This window comes from Piliocolobus tephrosceles, chromosome 1 (assembly GCF_002776525.5).
Source record: "Piliocolobus tephrosceles isolate RC106 chromosome 1, ASM277652v3, whole genome shotgun sequence".
In the NCBI taxonomy this organism is placed as follows: domain Eukaryota; kingdom Metazoa; phylum Chordata; class Mammalia; order Primates; family Cercopithecidae; genus Piliocolobus; species Piliocolobus tephrosceles.
The window spans coordinates 91,742,994-91,770,727 of NC_045434.1; the positions used below are offsets into that span (position 1 = coordinate 91,742,994).

At 44.9% G+C, this 27,734-nt stretch overlaps 1 protein-coding gene across 5 annotated transcripts; it reads right to left on the minus strand.

Moving 5' to 3' along the window:
* Window positions 1-49: 49 nt before the first annotated feature.
* TPM3 (tropomyosin 3) lies at window positions 50-27,334 on the minus strand. 5 transcript variants are annotated; one of them, XM_023213825.1, is made up of 9 exons: window positions 27,073-27,334; window positions 20,011-20,144; window positions 17,270-17,387; window positions 17,097-17,167; window positions 16,217-16,292; window positions 14,837-14,899; window positions 14,589-14,658; window positions 13,496-13,574; window positions 50-1,409 (listed from the first exon to the last, which is right to left on the minus strand). In XM_023213825.1, exons 1-9 carry the CDS (start codon window positions 27,202-27,204, stop codon window positions 1,406-1,408), a joined length of 747 nt encoding a protein of 248 aa, XP_023069593.1. In that variant the 5' UTR covers window positions 27,205-27,334; the 3' UTR covers window positions 50-1,405. The 5 variants fall into 5 exon arrangements, with proteins under 5 accessions (XP_023069593.1, XP_023069592.1, XP_023069596.1 ...); XM_023213824.1 differs by lacking the exon at window positions 13,496-13,574; XM_023213828.1 differs by lacking the exons at window positions 13,496-13,574; window positions 16,217-16,292 and adding an exon at window positions 15,602-15,677 and having other exon boundaries at window positions 27,073-27,307.
* Window positions 27,335-27,734: the final 400 nt, after the last annotated feature.

The window sequence follows — 27,734 nt, forward strand, 5'->3', positions numbered from 1 at the left end:
TCTGTGGAGAAAGCACATTTAGTTTTAATAAAGAAAAGTCAAGTAGGTCTGAGGGTTGGAGGGACTGGTTCTTTATTTCAAAAAGACACTTGTCAATATTCAGTATCAAAACAGTTGCACTATTGATTTCTCTTTCTCCCAATCGGCCCCAAGGAGACCACATCAGAGAGTAACATTTTAAGCCAATAAGCTGCAGGATGTACACCTAAACAGACCTCCTAGAAACCTTACCAGAAAATGGGGACTGGGTAGGGAAAGAAATTTTAAAAGATCAACAAACTGCCAGCCCACAGACTGCAGAGGCTGTCACAGCCAGATGGGGTGGCCAGGGTGCCACAAACCCAAAGAAGCAAAGTTTCAAAATAATATAAAATTTAAAAAGTTTTGTACATAAGCTATTCAAGATTTCTCCAGCACTGACTGATACAAAGCACAATGAGATGGCACTTCTAGAGACAGCAGCTTCAAACCCAGAAAAGGGTAATGAGATGAGTTTCACATGGCTAAATCAGTGGCAAAAACACAATCTTCTTTCTTTCTTTCAAGGAGGCAGAAAAGCAATTAAGTGGTCACCTCAACGTAAGGGGAACATGATCCATTCTGTTAAGCAGTTGGGAGGGGGTAGAGATGGGACAAAATTTTGGTCTCAGAGGTCTTACCATCTTAATTTGGTCACTTCTAATGAAAAAAAATAAAAATAGAAATAACATTATCCAAAGATATCTTAAAGCTGAAAACTTGAACAGCACATTCTTTTGTTTTTGTTGTTTGGCTAACTCCTCCTGGAATCACCTTTCTGGTTTAGCTAGTACTTTGTACAGAGCAATGAGGTTTCCCATAGTGGAGTCTCCCTGGGCTCTGTTTGGCTCTCAGTAAGGCAGGCCTATACCTTTTCCTCTCCTCTATGGAGAAGGGAATATGCACTAAGGTGAAAAGTCACCTTCCAAAAGTGAGAAAGGGATTCGATTGCTGCTTCAGGGCTGTGGAATTATTTGGAATGTTTTACAAATGTTTGCTACAAAACAACAAAAAGGTAATTACAAAATGTGTACATCACAACATGCTTTTTAAAGACATTATGCATTGTGCTCACATTCCCTTAAATGTTGTTTCCAAAGGTGCTCAGCCTCTAGCCCAGCTGGAATGTCCGGGAAGAGGCAGAGACAGTTTGGCGAAAAAGACACAGGGAAGGAGGGGGCGGCGAAAGGAGAAAGCAGCCTTCCAGTTAAAGATCAGCCCTCAGTTAAAGGTCAGCTTCGGGCAGGCTGGCCTCAGGCGGAGTCTGGGTCAGAGGGAGGAGCAGCAGCAGGGTGGGACTGGGGCGTTCTACATCTCATTCAGGTCAAGCAGAGTCTGGTCCAGCATCCTTTGTGTACAGAGGTGCTCCTCTTTGGTGCATTTCAGTTTATCTATTGGGGGTAAAGGAGAGAAGTTACAAAAACCAGAAGTAAATTTCAAGGTCCACCTGCTCTTTGAGACTTGCTCCTGTTGCAGAAAAGCTGCGGACTAATAAAGCAGCTGCTTTCTCAGCCACAGAAGTGAGCTATTACATCACCCGGTTTTGTAGGGCCTTTGGCTTGCCTACTGAAGTTGTAGGTGTTGCTGCACTTCCTGGGTGAGGGAGTTAGGGCCCTTATCAGCCATTTCCTCTCCCTCCCACACCCAACCAACACTTTCAGCTTTCAGTCAATGAAAGAGCAAGCCTTAAGCATCAGCCATCCACTTTTCCAGGTTTTGCCCACATAACAATACCCTCTTGAAATGGTTCACTGGAGTTTGAACATTGCAAACAACAGAAACATCAGAATCTCAGATTATAAAGAGCACAGGAAGATCCTCATGCACTACATGTTTTTTCGAAAAAGTAGAGGCCAAAGTAGTAACTGATGGGATAAATAAAAGGGCGCTCACAGTTAAGTCAAAGAAAACAAAGCCAAGAATACTACTGAAACAAGTAGTTGTAAGCAAACCTTGAGATTGCTGCAGAGCTACTGAACAGAACTAGCTTGTGACAGTTACTTGAAATTAAACATAAAACCAGAAAAAGGAAGCAAAGGGGAAAATGTCAGGAAGAAAATCAGTAGCTGAACATTAAGGAGAATCTAATCTGTCTAGCAATCAAACCACTCTGACTGCTCTAATGAGGTGAGGAAAATACTCAAATCTTCAACTCAGAGAAGGTGATGGCAACACAGACCCATATTCATATCCCACAACTTTTCTTTCACTTCCCTTTTTTCCACCCAATCAGAAGGACCCATCCCTGGGCCTGCAGATGAAGCAGTTACAACAACTTGTCAAGTCAGTCCTTTTATTGTTAGAAATATCCATGCAAGGGAACATATCCTACAGTCAGTGCACAAGTGAAAGAGCAGCAAATAAGGGTGGAAAACAAAATTCTCACAAGTTTTCTCACTATAATATCTCAGGCCCCTCCCTTCTTCACCCATAATCTCTTCTAAAGGGACAAAAACTTCACAATGGTCAACTTTACAATGCTGTTGATTTCAACATTCTAACTGCCCCAATTAAAATGCAATTTGCTCAGGGCAAAATAGTAACTTTTAAAAAGACAATCAGCTTTTTGTTGGGGTCCAGGTCAGTGGTGTGAGCAGTAAGCTCAGTTTAATGGGCATCAGTGAGCCCTGCCCATCAGTCACACAGATCATGCAGCGTTAGCTTCAGCTCATTAGAAAGCAGGCGGTTTCGCTCAAGTTGGCTGTAGAGACGCTCTGCAGCAGCAACGGAGAGGAGGGGAACACAAGAAAAGGAGAGGAAAAGAGGAGGAGAAAGAGAAAAAGGGAAAGTTAGTAGAGTACCAGATGTAAATTATGAGTCTTTCAACTAGCTGGTATATATAACATGCGTCTGTAAGGCAGGGTGGATGCAAGGAGGATTCAGATAGAGGGCAATAAGAGTCAGTCAGTTGGTGGAAAGACCAACAGAGGAAATTCAGACTGACGAGTTGGTAGGACAACATTTTGAGGGAGAAAAAATATTTCCTTCACAGTATTTATTGTGAAGGTTGAGAAACTGAAACAAGGGAAATGGCAAAGGGAGGAATATAGTTGGCTTTGAAGAAATGTGTTCACAATAATCAGGGTTTGAAAGGAATGGAAGTGAACAGCTGAACATTTTTCTGTGAAAACATTCAAAACAGCATTATAAATGGTAGACTGGGATAAATATCCCCACACTCATTCACTCCTATACTTTCTAATGCTTCTTGTTACAGATATTGTGAGACAGAACCATTTCAGAGGACTAGTCAATAAATATTCAATTTCTTCTTCTTCTTTAAAAGAACCCCAAACCTGTCAGAGTCAACAGTGTGCCTAGTCCCAGGGAAGGCAAATTACTGGTATAAGTTAATCAAGACTATCCTGTTGTTTTTCAGCCTCCCTTGCAGCTAGGGGTGATCATATGATCCAGTTTTAACCAATAAGATATAGAAAGATAGTCTGCTGGGGGCTTCTGGGAAAACTAGCTTTCCCTCTTGCCTTCAACATGGATGTGATGACTAGAGTTGCATATTTCAATCTTAAGAGAAAAGACCAAGAGAATCACAGAAAGCCCAGCTACAACAGGCCACAGTTGCTCATGGCTAGATATATGTGATTAAAAAACAAATCCCGTATTTATTTAAGCTACTAGTAAGTTGTTTCCTTCTTTTCACAAAGTCAGGCTAAAGGACAATTTAGCAAGCATTCCTGATACAAGCAGATAAGTGCTCAAATCTAATGAGTTTATCTGGATTTTCTATTTGAAGCACACTTTAAAGAGATAGTGGGATATGGAAGATTCAAATCCATCTGACTAGCACAGGGATAATACAAGTTTGGGGAGAGGAAAACCAAACTCTTCCTGGTACACTCCTAGCATCAACCTCTGAAATTCATAATTAAGTTTCTCCCTATATTTTACAGCCCGTTTCAAAATGGTCTTAGGACCTCAATATGAAAAAGATACTTTTCTGTCCTAAAATCATCTGCATATGTGAGCATTGCTCAGGCACCCTGCCTTCTGGGCTGAGGCTTTCCCCAGATTGACCAGGAAGCTAGAGACCAGTATGGTACCAGTAATACTTGCCACTTTATGTACACTATCAAAACAGAAAGCATACATGTATAAAAAGCCTGGGAGAATGACTAAAAATAACAGCTGTATTAAAGAGCAGAATCAGGCTGAACCTTTAAAAGTTGCACTTCCCATTAAACTAATGGTTCTCAATAGGAGTGGTATTGTGTACTCTTCTCTCTGAGGGGAGATTTGGAGTATGTGTAGGAGGTTTTGATATCACAATGACTAGAAGGCCCATACAGGTATCTGTTGGGCAGGGGACAGCAATACACAGGACTGTTCTGTACATCAACAGAACTGTCCTACTCTAAATGACAAACGTTCACCCTTGAGAAACACTACACAGGCTAAGAACCCAAATCTGAAAGTCCAAAATCCAAAATGCTCCAAAATCTGAAACTACTTGAATGCCAACATGATGCTCAAAGGAAATGCTCATTGGAGTATTTTGGATTTTACATACACACATGGGTGTGTGTGTGTGTGTGTGTGTGTGTGTGTGTGTGTATTAGAGACAGGGTCTTACTATGTTGTCCAGGCTAGAGTGTGGTGACTCTTCACAGACCTAATCATAGTGCACAACAGCCCTGAACTCCTAGGGCTCAAGCAAACCTCCTGCTTCAGTCTCCTGAGTAGCAGGAACTACAGGCGTGCAACACCATGCCTGGTATAAATTTCTGATTTTCGAATTTAGGATGTTCAACTGGTATACAAATATTAAGAAAAAAAAAGGCAAAAATCTGAAACACTTCTGGCTCCAAGCATTTTGAATAAGGGATACTCAAAACTATATTAACAGTGTATAAGCTTCATGAGGCCTGGGATTGGACCAGCCTTATTCACTGGGGCATCCTTGTCAAAGTAACAGGTGTTGAAATTTGTGAACTAATCTCTCAAACTTCCTGTGATGTTACATTACATAAAAATCTCATGAACAGCCTGAACTTAGATAATAACTATAACCAAGTTAGTTTGTGTGATTCTAACTTGGGAAAGAAGGAGGTTATCAAGATCCTTTTTTTTTTTTTGAGGCGGAGTTTCACTCTTGTTGCCCAGGTTGGAGTGCAAAGGTATGATTTTGGCTCACTGCAACCTCCACCTCCCAGGTTCAAGCAATTTTCCTGTCTCAGCCTCCTGAGCAGCTGGGATTACAGGTGCCTGCCACCACACCCAGGTAATTTTTGTATTTTTTTTTTTAGTAGAGATGGGGTTTCACCATGTTGGCCAGGCTGGTCTTGAATTCCTGACCTCAGGTGATCTGCCCACCTCCCAAAGTGCTGGGAACAGGCATGAGCCGCCACACTCAGCAGTGTTATCAGGATCTTCATCCCTCAAAGCAGCCTGGTCAATGAGAGTTCTGTTCCATTTAGGGAAGAAATAAAGAGACAGAGAAGGAGTGGGAGCACTTTATTGCCTGACTAAATCCCAGAACACAGAGTTCCCCAGGAATTGCATGAGGTCAGAAAGACAAATGCAGCTGTTCTCTCACTTTGAACTTAGCTTCTAACTCTGCTATCTCTAGTTATTAAAAATTAAGATCAGTACTAGCTCCTTAGTTAAAGTTGCTATACCTAATTAAGAAACAGCCCCCTGGCCGGGCGCGGTGGCTCAAGCCTGTAATCCCAGCACTTTGGGAGGCTGAGATGGGCGGATCACGAGGTCAGGAGATCGAGACCATCCTGGCTAACACGGTGAAATCCCGTCTCTACTAAAAAAAATACAAAAAACTAGCCGGGCGTGGTGGCGGGCGCCTGTAGTCCCAGCTACTCGGGAGGCTGAGGCAGGAGAATGGCGTAAACCCGGGAGGCGGAGCTTGCAGTGAGCTGAGATCCGGCCACTGCACTCCAGCCTGGACAACAGAGTGAGACTCCGTCTCAAAAAAAAAAAAAAAAAGAAACAGCCCCCTGGCCGGGCGCAGTGGCTCAAGTCTGTAATCCCAGCACTTTGGGAGGCCGAGGCGGGTGCATCACAAGGTCAGGAGTTCGAGATCAGCCTGACTAACATGGTGAAACCTAGTCTTTACTAAAAACAGAAATTAGCCAGGCATGGTGGCGCATGCCTGTAATCCCAGCTATTCAGGAGGCTGAGGCAGGAGAATCACTTAAACCCAGCAGGCGGAGCTTGCAGTGAGCCGAGATCATGCTACTGCACTCCAGCCTGGGCAACACAGCGAGACTCCGTCTCAAAAAAGAAAAAAAAAGGCCGGGCATGGTAGCTCATGCCTGTAATCCCAGCACTTTGGGAGGCTGAGGCGGGCAGATCATTTGAGGTCAGGAGTTCAAGACCAGCCTGGCCAACACGTGAAACCCCATCTCTACAAAAATATAAAAATTAGACAGGTATGCTGGTGCGTGCCTGTAATCCCAGCTACTCGGGAGGCTGAGGCAGGAGAATCGCTTGAACCTGGGAGGTGGAAGTTGCAGTGAGCCGAGATTGTGCCACAGCACTCCAGCCTGGGTGACAGAGAGAGATTCCGTCTCAAGAAAACAAACAAACAAACTCATGGAGCTGGATAGTATTCAACCAATGCCACATTGAAAGGAATATCTTTGGTTGGGGCTAAGATAAAGCTGCCCAACAGAATAGGTCAGTTGCACCTATCAGATAACATGGGGTTGCCACACCTTATTCCTCATCTCAATGATGGTAAACAAGCAAGGGCAAAATGGGCCTGTGGTTCTTAGAAATTAAGAGGAGGGGGTAACATTAAGGGGACAAATGTTTTACTCTGATGCTTGACTTCATCCCAATACTAGTCCAGGCTCAAGTAACACAGGATAGCTTCTGCAAGGATATTAAGCTTTAAACAAAGGAATGAATTTAGCATTAGCACTAACTACATAGTACTTCATTGTTCACTTTGCCACCCCAGCTTGTGGGTCTCTATCCTTGCTCACACTAGTCATACCACAGGGAAAACAGGAGATACCATAGATCAGAGATCTTACTTTTCTCCCATTCTCTCTCTTATTTCCTTCTTCTTTTTTTTTTTTTTCTCCTGCCTCAGCCTCTCAAGTAGTTGGGACTACAGGCATGCACCACCACACCCAGCTATTTTTGTATTTTTAGTAGAGACGGGTTTTCACCATGTTGGCCAGGATGGTCTTGATCTCCTGACCTTGTGATCCGCCCGCCTCAGCCTCCCAAAGTGTTGGGATTACAAGCGTGAGCCACCACATCAGGTCTACTTCCTTCCTTTCTAAGAAGCCTTTCTTCATATCAAAGCCAACTTCTTCTGCCCAGAATCTAAATATTTAGAAATGTGTTTTCCAATATAATAGCCACTAGCCACATGTAGCTAATTAAATTTAAATGAACTACAATGAAATACAATTAAATTTTAGCCCCTCAGCCACACTATCCACGTTTTGAGTGCCACATGTGGCTTATGTACCAGACATCATTACCAAAAGTTCTGCTGGAAAACACTGATCTAAAGTAAACTATATTGCCTATATAATCTTCTCCCTACCAATACACTCTTTTGCCCCTGAAAATGACTCCTCCTCTTGACTTCTTAACACTCAAAATGTACCCTCAAATTACTAAAGTATCAGTGAATGTCCCATTTTCAGTTATCTTCCTTCTCAGCCTCTCTGTTGAAGAACCACTAGAAATGATCCAACCCAGAACTTTTTAAAGAACTACTCATCCATCTTCTTTCCCTCCAATCAGTTCCATTTGGCTCCTCCTCTTACATAACATTTTCCTCACTGTTTAATTCTTTTTTTTATATTTGCAATTGTCCTTTATGGTTCTAATTTACCTCCATGGCATAAACTACCTGTACCCCATATGGATTCCCAACTCTCTTATGTCAACCTCTCTGCCTCAAGCCCTAGAATTTTGTTTTCACCCAGATACCTGCCAGACTGTCAGCCATATCTTCTTATCCTTCCCCCAGCTCCCCAAACCAGGACAACACGATCTCCTTACATCTTTAACTCCACCATTTTCCTACTCTCTTTTTTTGGGAGGTCTCATTCTGTCACCCAGGATGGAGTGCAGCAGTACGATCACAGCTCACTGCAGCCTCAGACTCCTGGGCTCAAAGGATCCTCTGGCTTCAGTCCTCCAGGTAGATAAGACTACAGGCACACACCACCATGTCTGGCTAAGTTTTTACAATATTTTGTAGAGACAGGGTCTCACTTTGTTGCCAGGCCGGTCTTGAACTCCTGGACTCAAGGAATCTTCTCACCTCAGCCTCCCAAAATGCTGAGATTACAGGCATGAGCCTGCACCTGGCTCATTTTCCTACTCTAAAACCCAGTCATCCTTGTCTTTTCCTCCTCACATCAAGTGGCCAGGCCTTTCACAATGCCTGTCTTTATTTAGCGCAATCTCTCCTGCCACTACTGGAGCTCAGACCCTGATTATTCTCTCCTAGAAAACGGAATTAACCTAACCCAATTTTTTCCAAAGTGTGGTACATTCACTGCTATAGTTACTTTAATGTGATTAGGAAAAAACACTAACATATCAAACCTTTAATTTTAAGATAGAATTGTGTCAAGTAAGAATAAAATGCCGGGCTCAGTGGCTCAAGCCTGTAATCCCAGCACTTTGGGAGGCTGAGACGGGCGGATCACGAGGTCAGGAGATCGAGACCATCCTGGCTAACACGGTGAAACCCCGTCTACTAAAAAATACAAACGAAACAAAACAAAACAAAAAACAAAAAACTAGCCAGGCGAGGTGGCAGGCGCCTGTAGTCCCAGCTGCTCGAGAGGCTGAGGCAGGAGAATGCCAGGAACCTGGGAGGCGGAGCTTGCAGTGAGCCGAGATCGCGCCACTGCGCTCCAGCCTGGGAGACAGAGTGAGACTCTGTCTCAAAAAAAAAAAAAAAGAATAAAATAAATTTGGAAATGAGTAGATCTGATCTACTCAATGTAGGCAGCAGTGGATATAGAAAAAGCCATCAAAAATGGTAACGTTAATGGCTGAAATGTGGGAAACACCATGTTAGTGAATCACTTTGTTAATCTGCAAATTCGTTACCAAATTAACTCTTCTTATATGCTATTCGGATCACAGCATATTCCTGTTCAAAATCTCTAGTGGCATCCCCATTACCTCCCAAGTAAAATGATAACTCCTCAGCCTGATTTTAACACACAACCCTGTCCCCTACTCTGTCTAAATCTAACTTTATAGCTATTGTGGCCTTCTCATCTCTATCAATGCCTTTATTATTTTGTTTCTCTTTAAATGGAATGCTCAGGCCAGGTGTAGTGGCTCATGCCTGTAATCCCAACACTTTGGGAGGCTGAGGCGGGCAGATCACTTGAGGTCAGGAGTTCACAACCAGCCTGGCCAACATGCTGAAACCCCATCCTTAATAAAAATACAAAAATCAGCTGGGCATGATGGCGGGTACCTGTAATCACAGCTACTCGGGAAGCTGAGGCAGGAGAATCGCTTGAACTCAGGAGGCGGAGGTTGCAGTGAGCCAAGATCTCACCACTGCACTCCATCCAGCCTGGGCAACAGAGCGAGACTCCATCTTAAAAAGAGAAAAATAAATAAATAAATAAATGGAATGCTCAATATTCACTATCCCATGACCCAACTCTGCTTATCAAAAATCCACTTTTGGAACCCAATAAAAATGAATATGCAAGTTTAACATGTTGGTCGGGCACAGTGGCTCACGCTTGTAATTCCAGCACTTTGGGAGGCTGACGTGGGTGGATCACTTGAGGTCAGGAGTTTGAGACCAGCCTGGCCAACATGGTGAAACGTCACCTCTACTAATCATACAAAAATTAGCTGGGTGTGGTGACAGGCGCTTGTAATCCCAGCTACTCGGGAGGCTGAGGTGGGAGAACTGCTTGAACCCGGGAGGCAGAGGTTGCAGTAAGCCAAGATCATGCCACTGAACTCCAGCCTAGGTGACAAGACTCAAACTCCATCTCCCAAAAAAAAAAAAAAAAAAAAAAAGTTTTAACATGTTTATGAAGTACCTATTACATGCCTTCTTCCATGAGTTTTTCTAATTCATCCCCACTAGGATCAATCTCTTCCCCTCTACTCAACTCCCATAACACTATTATTTGTGGCACTCATCACACAGTATCTGTAGCTTTATGTATGTTCTCTCTCTTAGTAGATTCTAAGCAACTTGAGAGTAGGAATGGTGCCTCCATCTTTATTTCTGTCTCCATCTTAATATCCTATACCTAGAAGATACCAGGAAGTGTCAGCTGAATAAATGAATCTGAACCTTAATCTCAAAGGCTATGCAGCAGTAAGAAATGGAATGCACAAAAAGAAACCTGAATTTGATATGAGACTTAAAGTTTTAGATTAAGGAAAACTTCCCTGCCTGATTATACTAGTTTAAAAGAAGAGCAAAAGTAATTTTAACAGATGGAATCTCGCTGTGTTGCCCAGGCTGGAGTACTACAGTGGCTATTTACAGGTGCAGTCCCACGACTGACCAGCACAGGAATTTTGACCTGTTCCATTTCTGACCTGGGCCTGTTCACCCCTTCTTAGGCAACCTTGTTGTTCTCCACTCCCAGGTCGTCACCATACTGATGCCAAATTTAGTAAGGACACCTGACCTGCATAGCACACTACAGTGCAGAACTCCTGGGCTCAAGCAATCCTCCTGCCTCAGTCTCCCAAGTAGCTACAGGTACTACAGGCACGTGCCATTGCACCCAGCTAAAAGAAAAGCAAATTTTAAATACATACCCTGCTGGGAAACTAAAGTACTAAGTGAACAACACTTAGGTGCTTGGATTAATATAATTCACTATACTACTAAGAAATCTCTGCTGTGTAAATTGGAATGGGAATTCCTTTTTGAGATGGAGTCTCACTCCGTCGCCCAGGCTGGAATGCAGTGGCACGATCTTGGCTCACTGCAACCTCCCCTCCCAGGTGCAAGCGATTCTCCTGCCTCAGCCTCTGGAGTAGCTGGGATTACAGGCACCCACCACCAAGCCCAGATAATTTTTGTATTTTCAGTAGAGATGGGGTTTCACGATGTTGGCCAGGCTGGTCTCGAACTCATGACCTCAGGTGATCCACCCGCCCCAGCCTCCCAAAGTGCTGAGATTACAGGCGCGAGCTACCTCACCCAGCCTGTAATGGGAATTTCTAAAATGTTGATATTTAATTCCACAATATGAACCAAGGGAAATTTTACTAGCAGAAATTTATGTATGTAATAAATCATTGGCCTCATATGCACATTATTTGAAATATGCATGATTGGCCATTTTAGTTTTCCCAATAATAATTTATCACTTATATCCCACTAGTCACACACTAGCAGACAAATGGTAGCGAGTCTCAAATATGTAAGAAAGGTTTAAAGAAGAAAAAGTAAAACTGTCGAGAATTCTATCCTTTGTGTATTTTTCTCTGACTGGGGTTGACATAGTCAATCTTAGCAATAATATATTGGGTTCACTGGGTGTTCTGAGGATGCACCATTTGAACCATAAGTAAAAGGGTACAGAATGTGTATTGAGAGTCACTTCAATGGCTTCTCAATGACATCACACCAAAGGAGGAAGACCTGAAGAGAGAATGGAAACACTGCAGGCAGGATGATTTAAGAACCTAGAAATAAGGAATTTAATCTTGTTCAGCTTGAGGAGTGTAACTAAAATTACTATCCTGAGGAACCTGTACTAAATCCATCACTCTGGTAGAATCAGATCAGCTGAGTTTAAATGTCAAGAAAAAATAGACACACACAAAAGTGGCTTTGATTATATAAGTCAGAGGAGGGGGAGCCTACGATAGCTCTTCCCCACATCACACCCCCAAGGCTCCTTCTTAGGGACAGCAGCAGCTTTGTCAATGACACAAATGCAGGGTGGCATGAGGTTTCCAGCAGCTTAACATTTTAATCTGGGGTGGGGGTGGAAGAAAATACATAAGTTGCTTTGTGTCCCCCCATCCTAATGCCTTGGGGACCAGCCAGGCTGACCCAAATGGAATCCAGAGCGAGAGTGGGGCGTTGGGTTCCCCGAGGAGTAAAGGGGGCAGATCCAGAACAGAGCAGAAACGGTGATAATTATCTGCATGAAAAAGTAAGGATACTCTAGGTGAGAAGGACTAGCATCAATCTAGATAGCAAATTGGGAGAAAGGAAGAGGAAAAAAAGGAAGAGGTGGCAGCAGGAATAATAAAAGAGAGCCAAGACACTTCAGCCTGAGAAATGTGGCTTCTTTTCAGGGTTAGTGGGAAAGATACAAAGAGGCAGATTAGCATCAAGGATCAGGGATCCACAGCAAACAGATGAAGTCCCAACAACTCGTTTTGGTGCTGTTTATCACTTGGCCTGCTTCTGGGACTCAGCTCAATTCTTAGGTGAATTTGGTATTTCCCATCTTGGGTAGTTCCCTGAACTTTAATATCAGGGAACCAATTAAACACACCCAGGAGGCCTGAATTTTATTTTAATGTGTCAGGGCCCAAGTCCCTGGCTCTGTGGGCCCTATTTCCTTAGTTGTATGGATTCTACCTCTAGCAGTATTCCTTCTGAGAAGACTAACTTTGAGAAGCAAATAGAAAAATCACAGTGTAATGAAGAAACTACGAATACAAAACATAAAAATTACAAGTCAGTCAGGGTTCTCCTTCTTATCCAAGATTAATTGCCTCCAGAGCTTTTTTTCTTAGACAGTTTTACTCTTTAACCCAGACTGGAGTGCAGTGGCATCATTTCGGCTCACTACAACCTCTATCTCCTGGTTTCAAGCGATTCTCCTGCCTTAGCCTCCCAAGTAGCTGGGATTATAGATGTGCGCCACCAAGCCGGCTAACTTTTTAAATATTTTTTAGTAGAGACAGGGTTTCGCCATGTTGGCCAGGCTGGTCTTGAACTCCTGGCCTCAAGTCATCCGCCCACCTCGGCCTCCCAAAGTGCTGGGACTACAGGTGTGAGCCACTATGCCCGGCCTTTAATGTTTTTTTTGTTTGTTTGTTTTGTTTTGTTTTTTTGAGATGGGGTCTCATTCTGTTGCCCAGGCTGGAGTGCAGTGGCATGATCTTGGCTCACTGCAACCTCTGCCTCCCAGGTTCAAGCAATTCTCCTGGCTCAGCCTCCTGAGTAGCTGGGATTACAGGCGCACTGCCACCACGCCTGGCTAATTTTTATACTTTTAGTAGAGACGGGGTTTCACCATATTGGCCAGGCTGGTCTCCAACTCCTGACCTTAAGTGATCCACCCGCCTGAGCCTCCCAAAGTGCTGGGATTACAGGCATGAGCCACCACGCCCGGCCATGCCTCCAGAGCTTTTGCCAAATAACCAGCACCAATGTTTCAAAGATAAGGGTGGAGATTATAGTTTCCAAAGGATAAAACCAAAGCACACCACTATGCATAGCTTGTACCCCCATCCACCCACAAGCCAAGATCCCAGCCCCACTCTGCTGTCAGATAGTTACATAGAGGTCATGTCATTGAGGGCGTGGTCCAGTTCCTCGCTAATGGCCTTGTACTTCAGTTTCTGGGCATAGAGCTCATCTGGACAGGCACAGGAACCACAGGGAGGAATGAGGGGACAGAGTGAAAGGTTTCAGAAGCAGATGAAGAGAGGGAATCATTAGAAATTAGGAAAGTGTGACTGTGGGTCTAATACCACAGTTAGGAAAACATCTACTCTGGCAACCATGACTGGACATTTTCAGATCTACTCTCTCCTATGACCAACTGCCTTTCTTGATACTCCTGATCGACTGCAGCAAGGGCTGAGAACCAGGGCACAGTCATAACTAGAAATTCCTATTACCAAAAGCACTCAAGAGGATACCACTCCCATTCAGGTACCCAATTCCTAGCAGTGGTAACACTTAATTGAACAAAAATAGCAAAGGGAAACAGTATACATCCATATTCAGACACTTGTCTATCTATAAAATGTGAGCCCTATTAGTGGCCCCTCTGCTCCACAGGCTGCCCCTGCAACTCTGCCAAGAGAATGTACCAAAGGAGCATACATCAGAGTTCTCAAAGCAAAGAGTACGTCCCCTTGTCAGGGTGGATGGCAGTTACCAACTTACAGGGACAGAAAGTATTTAGAAAGCTCCTGACAGTGGTCAGTGTTCAGATGTGGTTACTCCACAACTTCATTTCTTGGATAAATACCCCACAACTTGAGTGGTGAAAAGAACTGTGGAAAGTAGCCATGAAATGACCTGCACCTTGCCCTTCTGAAATCATGGCTTCCATTTAAACCCACAGACTAAAGGTTTAAGACTACTAAATTGGAGGTAAATGCAGCCATCATCATTCTCCTCAAAGGGAAGGGTACAAATTGCAGACTATTTGGTGACGTCTTCTTAAAGGAAAAGATTACATTTGAAAAACCAATTCTAGGGTTTGACCCACTTTGCCTAACTGTGGCATAGGACAGTGCACGTATTAATACATGCCAAGTTATACCAACTTCCTTTGGTATACAGAAAAAGAGATTAATAGTTAATGGGCAAGGTCTTCCTCTACATTTCTCTATTTCAATCCCTACTCAAGGTTCCATACCTTCCAAGTCATCAATTGTCTTTTCCAGCTTGGCTACCGATCTCTCAGCAAACTCAGCACGGGTCTCTGCCTGGGAGAAATATGAAATTAGTCAGAATCAGAGATGAAGACAAAGAAGAACAATCTCTATTTCTTCCACCTTCTACTTCTGGACCTTTCAGAACCCAAACCAGCCAGTCTAAGTCCACATTAATGTCTTATATACCTCTAAATGTTTTGGGTCCTGCCCTATAATCCCCTCAGCTCACCTCCTTGAGTTTATCAGTAAGAATCTTGATCTCTTCCTCATATTTGTCTTCTTTTTGAGAGTACTGTAAGGTAAGCAGATTAAAAATTTCAGAGTAGAAATCAGTCACACAAGCAATACCCCCCTCCCTACACTTAACTCTTACACTGAATGTCTTCTTGGACTAAATGTGCTGAATGGTCCAAGAGTAAGAGCAAGGCCTGGCTCTGGAAAATAGGTCCTTGAAATCCAGAAATCTGTCTTTAGAGCCATGAGATCCTCAGGTTAAAATTCTCCATGACTTTTTACGATGGATCTAAGCTTTGATATTATTCAGATCAACCCAAGGAGGTGTTTTTCCTTTCCCTTGCTTAATAAGCAAGAGTAGTGGCACCCCAGGGTCACATGACTAAAACACACCCACATGATGGCAAAGTGAAGTCATCTGTCTTGATTGCTCATTAGGTCTCAGAGCTGATTCTGTCTGTTGCCCCCATCTGTCTGCCAGAAAGCCTGTTAGGGCCCCTGATTATTGCTTTTCAGCAGAGCAGTATCAGCCTGAGGAGTACATGACTCCAGTAACCTGAGACCATGAAGTTATTTTAATTAAAGCAATCAAAATGCACAGAGAGTAGCATTAAACCCAGAACCTGAATACATGGTAAGGAGGTAGGAAGAGGACACGCCTCACTGGATTATATATGGAATGGGCATCTCCAGGTCTTTCATCAAGGGCAGGGCTGGGCCCAGGCCCCAAAGCCTGTCACTTTCACAAACCAGCCCCTACCTTCTCCGCCTGAGCCTCAAGAGACTTGAGGTTGTTGGTGACATTCTTCAGCTCCTCCTCCAGCTCAGAACACTTACTGTGAATATTTTAAATACCACAGGAGAGGAAAAGGGAAAAGGAAGAGAATAAAAAAAGGGAGAGAGACACACAGACGTGAATTGAACCTATATGTAGAGAGAGTTGGAAGGCATACTGGGGAAGAGATGTTCCCAAGTAACCTGAGCAAGCATCAACCCTCCTCCCTCTACCATAGAACGTGTCAGGAGCTAGACCTTCCTGGGCTCAAAATGTTTGAATACCAATAAAGCACTTGAGAGAAATCCACTACCAGGAATGAGTCATAACTGCTACCTGGGGTGGAGGTGGGAACAAATGCCCAACCCAAACAGTCCCCCAAATCACCCAAAGGAAGGAGACCCTGCGGAGAGGCAGTAAAGCAACTAGGAAAGAAGAGATGAAAGATGCCAAGTAAGTGGAAAAGAATGGAGCATTCCATGAAGAGATGAGACAGCACTCAACAAAATCAAGTGGAGGGGAGGCAGCTGCAAAACAAAAACAAAACAAAACCAAACCACACCATACATATAACCTTGCTGTGGGTTTAATGGTTAGTACCTTTTCTTCAGCAGCACTCAGACACTTCAGGTTCTGGTCCATCAGTCTAATCTGCTCATCCATCTCTCGGCAACGGCTGTTAGTGATAGTCACGGGGATGGCACAAGCCAGGTTGTGGGGAGGGAGAAAGGTCAAAAAGGAACACAGCAAGAAAACAAGCAGCAAAATGAAAAAAAAAAAAATCAAAAAATGGGAAGAGAACACCACTATGGTCATGATATGTTATGTCTGGCAGACGGGAATGTAAGAGGGAAGCACAAATATATATGCATCAGCACTGACTTTGTTAATCAAGGCCGAGAAGGTACCAACGGGGGAGCAGTTAGTATCTACCCTTGCCCTAAGGTTCCCCAGCAGATTGGCAAAGTGGCAAAAACAGACACCAGATTTATTTTTTTTTAATTTATTTGTTTTAGGGACAGGGTCTCCCTATGATGCCCAGGCTGGCCTCCAACTCCTGGGTTCAAGCAATTCTCCTGCCTTGGCATCCTAAGTAGCTGGGACTACAGGTGTGAGCCACCACACCCAGCCAGACACCAGATCTTAAATCAGGATAGCCACTTTGATGTCTTCCACCCCAGGTGGAAGGACCCAGTAGGATCTTCCAGTTAACTGTTCACCATGTATTAGTCCTTATTTGCTCTCAATTTGTAAAACCTACCAACAAAAAATAAGAAAGCCTCTTTTGTCAGTTGTCTCTAGCCAGGAGAATAAGGAAGTCTACAACCATTCTTGGGCCTAAAAAAGCACTATAGATGACTCCCATTTCCTAGGCCCTGTTTAACAAGGTTGAAGGAATGCTAATTTATTCATATTAGTGCCCAAGCCAAAGGGGAAGGGACAAATTGGTATGACAAGATTTGGGGAGCTAGATACTTACGACTCTGCCAGCTCAGCTCGTTCCTCTGTGCGTTCCAAGTCTCCTTCAATGATCACCAACTTACGAGCCACCTACAGGAAAAGATCCCAGTATAGCTTAGTGAAGCAAAGGAGCCATTTACCACATTATTCTTTGTAAAAGGCTAAGAGAGGGACTAACAGAAGGTCACTTACCTCTTCATACTTCCTATCTGCCTCTTCTGCAATGTGCTTAGCTTCTTTGAGTTGGATTTCCTGGAGTTCCATCTTTTCTTCATCTTTTAAGGCCCGGTTTTCAATAACCTTCATACCTCTGCCAGAAACAGGACAAAAGCAATACTGATACCCTGAGGAGTGTGTCGTCAGCTCCACTCCAAGGGTCTTAGAATTGTACTTTTAAAAGCCCATTCCTCTCTGTCTGCCCTTCCAATGGAAATTCCATGTTACTACTCCCACACCTTAGTTTAATTATTTCATTTAAAACGTTTTGTTATGGTTGGGTACAGTGGCTCACGCCTGTAATCCCAGCACTTTGGGAGGCCAAGGTGGGCAGATCACCTGAGGTCAGGAGTTCAAGACCAGCCTGACCAACATGGAGAAACCCCGTCTCTACTAAAAATACAAAATTAGCTGGGCATGGTGGTGCATGCCTGTAATCCTAGCTACTTGGGAGGCTCAGGCAGGAGAATCACTTGAATCCGAGAGGTGGAGGTTGCGGTGAGCCAAGAGCCAGCCATTGTACTCCAGCCTGGGCAATAAGAGTGAAACTCCATCTCAAAAAAAACAAACAAACAAAAAAACAAAAAAACAAAACAAAACAAAAAAAAAACTGATTGTTATAAAGATAATACATCCTGGCCAGGCGCGGTGGCTCATGCCTGTAATCCCAGTACTCTGACAGGTCAAGGCAGGTGGATCACTTGAGGTCAGGAGTTCGAGACAAGCCTGGCCAACATGGTGAAACCCTATCCCTACTAAAAATACAAAGAGTAGCTAGGCATGGTGGCAAGCACCTGTAATCCCACTTACTGAGGCAAGAGAATCACATGAACCCCGGAGGCAGAGGTTGCAGTGAGCCAAGATCGCACTGCTGGACTCCAGCCTGGGCAACAGAGTGAGACTCCATCTCCCCCAACGCCCCAAAAAAAACTTAGTAAGAAATTAAATATTAAAATATTAAAAAAATATATGGATATATGCGGCTGGGCGCGGTGGCTCACGCCTGTAATCCCAGCACTTTGGAAGGCTGAAGCCGGCAGATCACCTGAGGTCAGGAGTTTGAGACCAGCCTGATCAACATAGCAAAACCCCGTCTCTACTAGAAATACAAAAATTAGTCAGGCGTGGTGGCAGGCGCCTGTAATCCCAGCTACGTGGGGGAAGCTGAGGCATGAGAAGTGCTTGAACCCAGGAGGTGGAGGTTGCAGTGAGCCGAGATTGTGCCACTGCACTCCAGCTTGGGGGACAGAGTAAAACTCTGTCTCAAAAACCTAAATAAATATTATTAAAAAAAATATATATATGTATATATACACACACACACACACACACAAAATCCCATCCCAGCTTCCCCAAAGTAATCATATACTACACGGTTCTGCAACTTTCCATATTCTTTTTTTTCCCCAGTATTTAGCATGCAGCTATCCTCACTTTCTTCTTTTTTTTTTTTTTGAGAAAAAAAAAGGGGGGGGGGGAGGCTCACTGCAGCCTCTGCCTCTCGGGTTCTAGTGATTCTTGTGCCTCAGCCTCCTGAGTAGCTGGAATTACAGGCACGCCCCCACCATGCCCAGCTAATTTTTGTACTTTTAGTAGAGATTGGATTTTGCTGTGTTGGCCGGGGTGGTCCTGAACCCCTGGCCTCAAGTGATCATCCACCTCAGCCTCCCAAAGCGGTGGGATTACAGGTGTAAGCCACTGTGCCCGAGCCCTCACTTTCTATAACTTGCATGCTACTCTAATAGTATACACATAGATACCTCTTTCATTTTCACAGCTGCACAGTAGTAACGTACCCTTTGCAGGGCACCATTTATTCTGAAAACCCTGAGTTGTCAAGCACCTCTGTTCTAGTTTAACTCACATGTGGCAAGGAGACAACTGGCTATTTTCAAAAAGATGAGTTATGATTTGGTTCAAGGGCCATGGTTCTCAACCCTAGGAACACATTAAAATTAGCTGGAGAACGTTAAAAATATCAATGCCCAGACCCCTCTTGCAATTGATTCTAATGGAACTGGGATGAGATCTAAGCATCCACAGTTTTAAATTCCCCAGTGATTTCCCCCCCACCCCACCTAAGATTCTAATAATGCAACCAGGGTTGAGAAAGCTTACTAAAAACAGATTGCCAGGCCCCACATCCAAAGTTTCTGATTCAGTAGATCAGGATAGGAGCTGAGAATGTGGATTTTTACTAAGTTCCCAAGTATTGCCGATGCTGCTGGTCTGAGACCTTACTTAGAGAACCTCTGTTTTAGAGAAATTAATCTCACAAATAGAAATTTATGATCCAGAAAGTGGAAGTCATACTGGTGATCCCATTTTAAGGATCATTGGGCCAATTTGTAGGGAAATACCAATTACAAAAGGGTCACAACATCTAAGTTACCCTTACTGTCTTCAAGGGAACAGAACATGCAGAGTAGAAAGGAGATCTTGTATGACAGAGTTAGTATTTTATTTTTATTGATTGATTGAGACAGGGTCTTGCTCTGTCACCCAGGAGTGCAGTGGCGCAATCACGGCTCACTGCAGCCCCAATTTCCTGGACTCGAGCCACCCTCCTGCCTCAGCCTCCCAAAGTGCAAGGATTACAGGCGTGAGCCACCACACACAGCCAGAACTGCTATCTGAAAAAGTCTATAAGGAAATCTTGATCAGAACTATTATGAACGTCTTTTAAAATCCACACTCCATCAGGCTTCACTACACACCTCTCACTCTCATCAGCAGCTTTTTCCGCTTCTTCCAGTTTTTGCAGGGCAGTGGCCAGCCGCTCCTGAGCACGGTCCAGCTCCTCTTCAACCAGCTGGATCCTACGATTCAAGGAGGCCACCTCAGCCTCAGCCTGCATTTGAAGGAAAGAATGGACAAGGGAAGCAGAGGCATGGTGAAAAGAAGTAACTATGACATTAAGATCGGGGTTGACTACCATGAAAAAGCCAGAGTCTCGCAGGGTAGAACTTGTCTTAGCTCGGCTGTTAAAAGATCTAGCAGACATAACTTTATATATATATATATATTTCCTCCCTTTCCCATCAACGAATTCCCATATGTTCCACAGGAAGAGTGGTTTAAAACTCAGTTCCTTGCCCAGCCCAGTGAGTTAGTACCACCCACTTCCTGGACTCAGTTCAAATTCCTAAACACACTGCAGTCAGAAAAGAAAGTCAATGAAGTGTTCCTTCTGCCTGAGTTCTGGCTTGGAGGCATGCCTCATCCTTAGTAACCGTCTGTCTCATAAAGCAGAAAATAAATAAATAAATAAACAAACAAACAAATAAATAAATAAATAAGCAAGGTTTCTTAAAGAGGGTATCCTGGCTGGGTGTAGTGGCTCATGTCTGTAATCCCAGCACTTTGGGAGGCTGGGGCGGGCGGATCACGAGGTCAGGAGTTCGAGACCAGCCTGGCCAATATGGTGAAACCCCATTTCCAATAAAAAAAAATACAAAAATTAGCCAGGCGTGATGGCGGGCACCTGTAGTCCCAGCTACTCGGGAGGCTAAGGCAGGAGAATCGCTTGAACCCAGGAGGCGGAGATTATAGTGAGCTGAGATCGTGCCACTACACTCCAGCCTGGGCAACAGAGTGATACTCTATTTCAAAAAAAAAAAAAAAAAGAGGGAATCCTGGATTACCTATTAATTGCTGCTTAACTCAAACTGTTATTCCTATGATCACTTTACCCTAATACATCAGAAGAATAACTAGCCAAGGGAACGCCTTCCAGAATAGCCTTCCAGACTGGAAAGCAAAAGAATGGAACATTGTTGGGATGCCTACTCACCATCCCTTAAACTTGTGCCCCCCTACTCCTTTTTTAAGTTGGCTACAAGGAGCTGCTTCTGGCTAAAATTATCTGTTTTGATAGCATAACAAAAAAGAAAGAACATTTCCACCACACCCACTACCATTCCTCCAAATTTCTGAATTGTCTCCTTTCTATTCCTCCAGCCATCCCCTTAGCTTCACCCTCTAATACAGCTTATGGCAATCTTCCCCCTGGCCTCCATCTCACAATGAAGTATAGGCTAGAGTCCAAGTAAACCCATCCTGGATGGGTTTACTTTCCCTAGCAATGGAATAAGAAACAAGGAAAGAAGGAGGCAGCCTGTAGGTGGATGGATAAATTCTAATGGTAGGAAAATCTCTTTCCATGACTGCTTCCCCACTACCTTTACTGGTGGGAGGTACCCTGACTGCAACAATATACGAGAATTTAATATGCCTCTTACACCACCCAGTTCAGATGCTTATCCAAGTGCCTGGCAAACACGATCTCTCTTCTATAGCCTAGATTGTGCCTGAATTCTATTACCCTGATTTCTTCCTGGCAGGCAGGAGTTGGGGCAGCTATAGAAATAGCCTGGGCCACTAGCTCTGATGAGGAAGAATATAGACCAAAAGACTCCTTTTTAACAATCAGGATTGGCACAAAAACTTCCACATACAAACATGAGAGGTTGAAGAGACTAGGAAGGGAAGCAGAGGGCTGGGGCTAATCTAGCCACCAGGCAAAGAAAATCGAGAAGTCAACATAAGCTGAAATTGCTAACAAACCATTTGTGCTTCTAACTACACTATTCAAAACACCACAAAGACAAGTATTCTCTGCTTCTGCCTCTTTCAGAAAAACAGATGTCCTCTGTAACAACACACATTTATCCTCACAAACCCAACAAGGCCACGAGTGAGGGCTATCAGGCAAGAACAATGAGACACTGCTAGTAAAATAACTTACCCGCCTCAGACGAAAAATACAACTAGATTTAGAGGAAGCTCATGAAATGTAAGGCATCATCCAGCTCACCAGTAGTTACCCAAACTGGAGTAGAAGATAACAGGCTATGGGGCGGGGGTGTAGTTGCCATGACAGCAAGCTGGCTCAGGCAGTTTCTCCCACAAATCAGCATTTACAATAGAATTCTTAGCAAGGCTGAAAAGGGAGGGGGTGGAAACACATCTTGGTGCCCTCCTAAGAGCATGCACACATGAACAAGCCTGTATCAAAAGCAGAACCCGAGATGGGAGTCCTAGCAAAAGTTTCAGAGAACCCCTCTGGGGTGGGGTGGGAGGGAATGCGACCTTGCCTTTCTCCTTCCTCCTAGCACAGAGGATCAGTTCTCTTTACAATGAAACAAAAGCCTGCAGAATCAAGATCTGTTACTTTGTTTAAAGGAACAAGGAAGACAAGCTGACTTTTCCCTCATGAGTCTATGCACAGTGCCTGTCCCTGTCAGGTCAAATAATACCAAGGGGTACCAAGAGATTGAACAGGCCTACTTTTTGTTGACCAGGCTACCTGTGCCCCTGGGAAACGTTAAGCTCTGCACTTTCCTAATCATCTTAGGTTTTAGCATGCCCCTCCAGATGTGGTTTTGATGTTTCAGCTGACCTATCTCTGCTCAGCTTGGAGTATATACAGTATTCTGTGGTCCTTCCCTTCAGGTAATAATAGGATTCTCCACTGCCCAGGAAGCAAAGATTCTGGGTGGGGGATTGGGGGAGGAGTGGCATGCAGCAGCAACTCAGTCACATTATAAGACGGCTGACAACAGCTTCAGCTATCCTCCACTCCAAAGAGATTTCCCAAATATGTCAACCCCTTCAGTAAAGAAACTGACAGTGTGATGGTACTCTCAGGCAGAACAGGCCAAGGACAGAAGGGGATTAGCCTAAATCTGGCTTTCTGCCACACTGGGTTTCTCTTATTAGATAAAAGCCACAGATGAAAATTCAAATGAAAGAGTATTAGAAAGTTAGGCTTGAGCCCTGTGAGTAAAGGACTACTTGAGTTCCCTGTGCTCACAAATGCATTAACCAGGGAGATACCGTGTCCTTGGGAAATTTAAACTTCACCAAAGGGGAGGCAAGCTGGAAGGGAGTAGAGCTATCTGCCCCAGAGTAAACAAAGGCGGAGCCTAAACAGGGGTAAAAGGCTATCTGCCTCCCCACTGTGAGTGTGTGTTCTAGTACTGGGGAAAGAAAGGAAAGCAAAACAACCAAAGAAAGGTGATAAAGCCTGTTGCTTAGTCCACCAGGCCCACAAATAGAGGGGAACCACACAACAGTCAAACATTCTAACCTCTCTAGAGACCAGAAATTTAGGATTAAGGCCAGAATCAAAACTGCTGTTGAAAGCCCACTCCCTCGGTAGTACTCTTAAGGTTTTTATTATTAATTTTTTAATCTAATTTTTATTATTTAAAAATTTTTTTTTTCTTTTTGAGGCAGAGGTAGTCTGCTGACCTTACACTCCTGCAGTTGACCCCTCACTCCCCCAATACTGATGCTCGCCCAGGCTGGAAGTACAGTGATCCGATCCTGGCTCACTGCCACCTCCGCCTCCAGGGTTGAAGCTATTATTGTGCCTCAGCCTCCCAAGTAGCTGGGATTACAGGTATGCACCACCATGCCCGGCTAACTTTTTGTATTTTTAGTAGAGATGGGGTTTCATCAGATCCACAGGTGGACCTCAGATCCACCCACCTTGGCCTCCCAAAGCGCTGGGATCACAGGTGTGAGCCACCGCACCCAGCCTCTTAAGTTTTTTAGACTAGAAAAAAATTAAAAAGAGAAAAATACCAGGGACAATTAGGAGAGAGGCATTAAAAACAGATAAGGTGAACTGTACATTTATAAATGGTTACAATGGTAAATTTTATATGTATTTTTACCACCACTACCACACACACAAAAAAGAGATAAGGAAAAAGACTGTATTTAAACATTATGTCGCCATCTGTTTCCATTTAGACAGAAGTACAAAGGAAACGCAGAACTGAAAGTAAATTTGACAAGGTGCTACAACATAAAAGACCAATTTCCAGGCCAAGAGCAGAAAAGAAAGATGGATCCTAGAACACCAGTGTCTCAGTTTTGGACTCATGTAGCTTCCCAAAAAGGGTGGCTTGGATGTTCACACAAAGTAACCAGGAAAATAATTAAGTGACAATCCCACTAACAGCATGAGATGCCATCAGAGAGTGCAGTTTCCAGCTCCAGAGGAGGGAGGAGTCTGCAAAACCCACATTCCAGCAGAATGCCTTAAGAGGATAACAGGTAGACCAAACAACCCCCCTCCCATCCCACAGGTGTCTCCTCCTCAGTAGGGGTTCAAAATTCAGCAGAGCAGAAAGTCAAAAGATTAAGCTTCTTCAGGCTGGGGAGTAGAAGTAATGATTTCATCAATATTTAACTATTACCCTACTTCCCCATTCTGAGGACTTCCTCACTAGACCTCAGCTCAATAAGCAAATTTGGGAGGCTCTGAGTGAGAGTAGCTTAAGAAACATCACCCCAGGCCGAGTGCAGTGGCTCATGCCTATAATCTCAACACTTTGGGAGGCTGAGGCAGGCAGATCACTTGAGGTCAGGAGTTCGAAACCAGCCTGGCCAACATGGTGAAACCCATTTCTACTAAAAATACAAAAAAAAAAAAAAAAAAAAATTAGCTGGGTGTAGTGGTGGATGCCTGTAATCCCAGCTACTCAGGAGGCTGAGGCAAGAGACTCACCTGAGCCTGGGAAGTGGAGGTTGCAGTGAGCAGAGATCATGCAACTGCATTCCAGGCTGGACAGCAGAGCAAGTCTCCATCTTAAAAAAAAAAAAAAAAAAAAAAGAGAGAGAGGGGATGGGGGGCAGGAACCACCCACCTTAGAACTACTCTTAGAATGTCCATATTTAAATACTGAGCCTAAGACTCTGCAGCTCAACACATGGCCAGTTCCTCTGGCTAGCCTGTCTTCCCCTTGAAAGCTATCTGGTCTCCAGAAGAAAGGAGATGAGAAAGTGTCACTGGCCATAAAGTCACCCAGCCAGTCCATCTCACTTGAACAGATAATGAGTAGTTGCTGGCAAACTGAACAGAAGAAAAAAATCTACCTAGAAAAAGGTGACTGAGGAAGACAACAAGCTCCCATCCCAGCATCTCCATGCCCAGTTATAAAAATAACTGAGTATTCCAACAATCTTTAAGTATTTAACCTAGAGGGCAGATGTCCACCAATTACCATGCTTTTCTGAAATCCACCCCCTCCCTCCCAAAAACATTCTGAGTTATTTCCCAGAGGAGCAGCCAAAAAGAAAAACAAAAATAAAAACTTACCAAGGGAAAGAACAAAGAATGAACCACATGAGTTCTTTCACTGGATCTTACATTTTAGCAACAGTTACTTTACTCTCTCAAGATCCTCTAAAACCTCAACTCGTATCAGCTCCATCTATTAGACCACACCCTAGACCCTGGAAAATCTTTTTTTTTTTAATTGAGATGGAGTCTCTCGCTCTGTCGCCCAGGTGCAGTGGCGTGATCTCAGCTCACTGCAAGCTCTGCAGACCCTGGAAAATCTTATGGCTTACACTAAAACTAATCAACCTCTTTTAATCAGAAAGTCGTTTAAAGAAATCACCAGAATAGGCTGGGCACGGTGGATCACACCTGTAAACCCAGCACTTTGGGAGGTAGAGGTGGGTGGATCACCTGAGGTCAGGAGTTCGAGACCAGCCTGGCCAACATGGCGAAACCCCCGTCTCTACTAAAAAAACAAAAAATTAGCCGGACGTGGTGGCACGCACCTGTAATCCCAGTTACTCAGGAGGCTGAGGGAGGACAATCACTTGAACCAGGGAGGTGGAGGTTGCAATGAGCCGAGATCACGCCATTGCACTCCAGCCTGGGCGACAGAGTGAGACTCTGCCTCAAAAAAAAGAAAGAAAGAAAGAAAGAAATCACTAGGATCACCGTTCATTCCACCAACATTTTATGTTCCCACTTTCAGTTGAACAAGTATTCCACTAGAGTCACCTGGAATTCATTATTCTGTCTCCACCAAATTGCCCAAGTCAATCAGAAACCTTGAGACTGGCACGCCATGTAATTTCTCTGCCATACACTCGCTTATCAGCTCTGCTCGGAAGAAATGTTCTTAACCAGTTCGGCTTGCACTGATCACACTTCAGCAATAAAGGCCTGAATCTGACAGAAGTTCCTGCCTTCCAGGTCATTGTGGGTAGGGCCAGGCAAGTTTGGTTGGCTCCTACATTTGCACTAACGTTGAGAGAAGTACTATCCCCTCCCCTGCCGTTTCACGTAGATTGAGTGGGGGTGTAGCAGCTGCAAGAGCACCCCGTAAGAGGAGGGGCCCCCGGCCAGAGGTTGAGAGGCGGTCCTGTGGCCTCGAGCTCCTCCAGGGAGGGAGGGCACCGCGCTTCCTCTCAGCCAACTGCTGCCTCATTTCCTGAGCAGGAGGAGGGAGCGGAAAAGCTGCCAGCAGGCAGACCGGGGTCTTTCCGGCGGTTCCCACCCCACAACCCTCACCATTTCACAGGAGGCTCAGTACTTCCTCTCCCCGAACAGAAAAGCACCCACCCACTCTAACCCCTTGGGCAGGAAACCTCAAGCAAGAGCAAAGTTCTCCCACCCTCCGGGTGAAGTGGGGGAGGGAGAAACCGCTGAGCCCCTCCCCCGGCCGCGCCCGGATCAGAGGGACTGAATGAATGAGGTGGAGGAAAAAAAGAGGAGGAAGGACACACCCCAAACCCTGTGCCTCAATTCCTTCAAAGGTCAAGCCTGCTCGACCGAGCACTCAGTTTCCCCGTCGTCCGCTGGCTGTCCTACTGGAGCTGAGCCGCACCCATCCTCCGCGCTCCCAACTTCATCTCCGAGCAGGCCAGCCCTCAGAAGACCGTGCTCCATGGCAAAAGGGACTTTATTCCGCTTGCCCGCTACTCCAGCGCCTGACCCTCCCTCATGAGCCTCGCCATCTCCGTACCTGTTCCCGAGCCCGCCTTTCTCCCTCAACTTCTCGTTGGAGGCGCTCAGCTCGCTCCTCTGCATCATCTGCCTGCTGCTGCAGAACCTGGATCTTGCGCTTCACCGCCTCGATGGTGGTGATCCCAGCCATGGTGCCCACCCAGCTACTGCTCGCGCTCCGGTTCCTGCCTCCTCCGCTCGGCGTTGCAGCCTCCTCTCACCCTTACTTCCGCCTGCTACGCCCTGAAATACCGGAACTTACCAACCCGCCCGGATGTGACGTCCCTCTGCCGCGCCCTCCCACCGCCAGGCAGGCGGGAAGGCAGTCCACTGGAGGGAGAGCCGCGGCAGGGAGTAGATCCTCCCAGTCGCCCCGGGCTACCGCTCCCGGCCTTACCTTGGGCCAGTAAACTGGCACGGGGTTGGGACGAGGGAGTGTTACCATGGTAACTGGGTGGCGCTTCGTGGTCTAGCCTTTCCCGCCAGGCTGGCTTCCCACAATGGTTGGCCCCTTTGCAGGTAGTCCGCTGACCTTACACTCCCGCAGTTGGCCCCTCACTCCCCCAATGCCAATACCCCTCACCGCTCACTGTATTTGCTCCACAATATAAACATCCTACAAGTCTCTGCTTCCACTCACCCCATGACAAACTCCAAAACCAAGTTCTAAGAAAAGTCTAA

What these genes read in the sequence shown, in the direction of transcription:
- TPM3 (XM_023213824.1), bottom strand. Translation starts at nt 27,204, where the DNA reads ATGGCTGGGATCACCACCATCGAGGCGGTGAAGCGCAAGATCCAGGTT. An exon ending in CAGATAGGAAGTATGAAGAG is followed by an intron (nt 17,168 to 17,269) that starts GTAAGTGACCTT and finishes CTTTTCCTGTAG; the next exon opens with GTGGCTCGTAAGTTGGTGAT. An exon ending in TGAGTGCTGCTGAAGAAAAG is followed by an intron (nt 14,900 to 16,216) that starts GTACTAACCATT and finishes CTTACCTTACAG; the next exon opens with TACTCTCAAAAAGAAGACAA.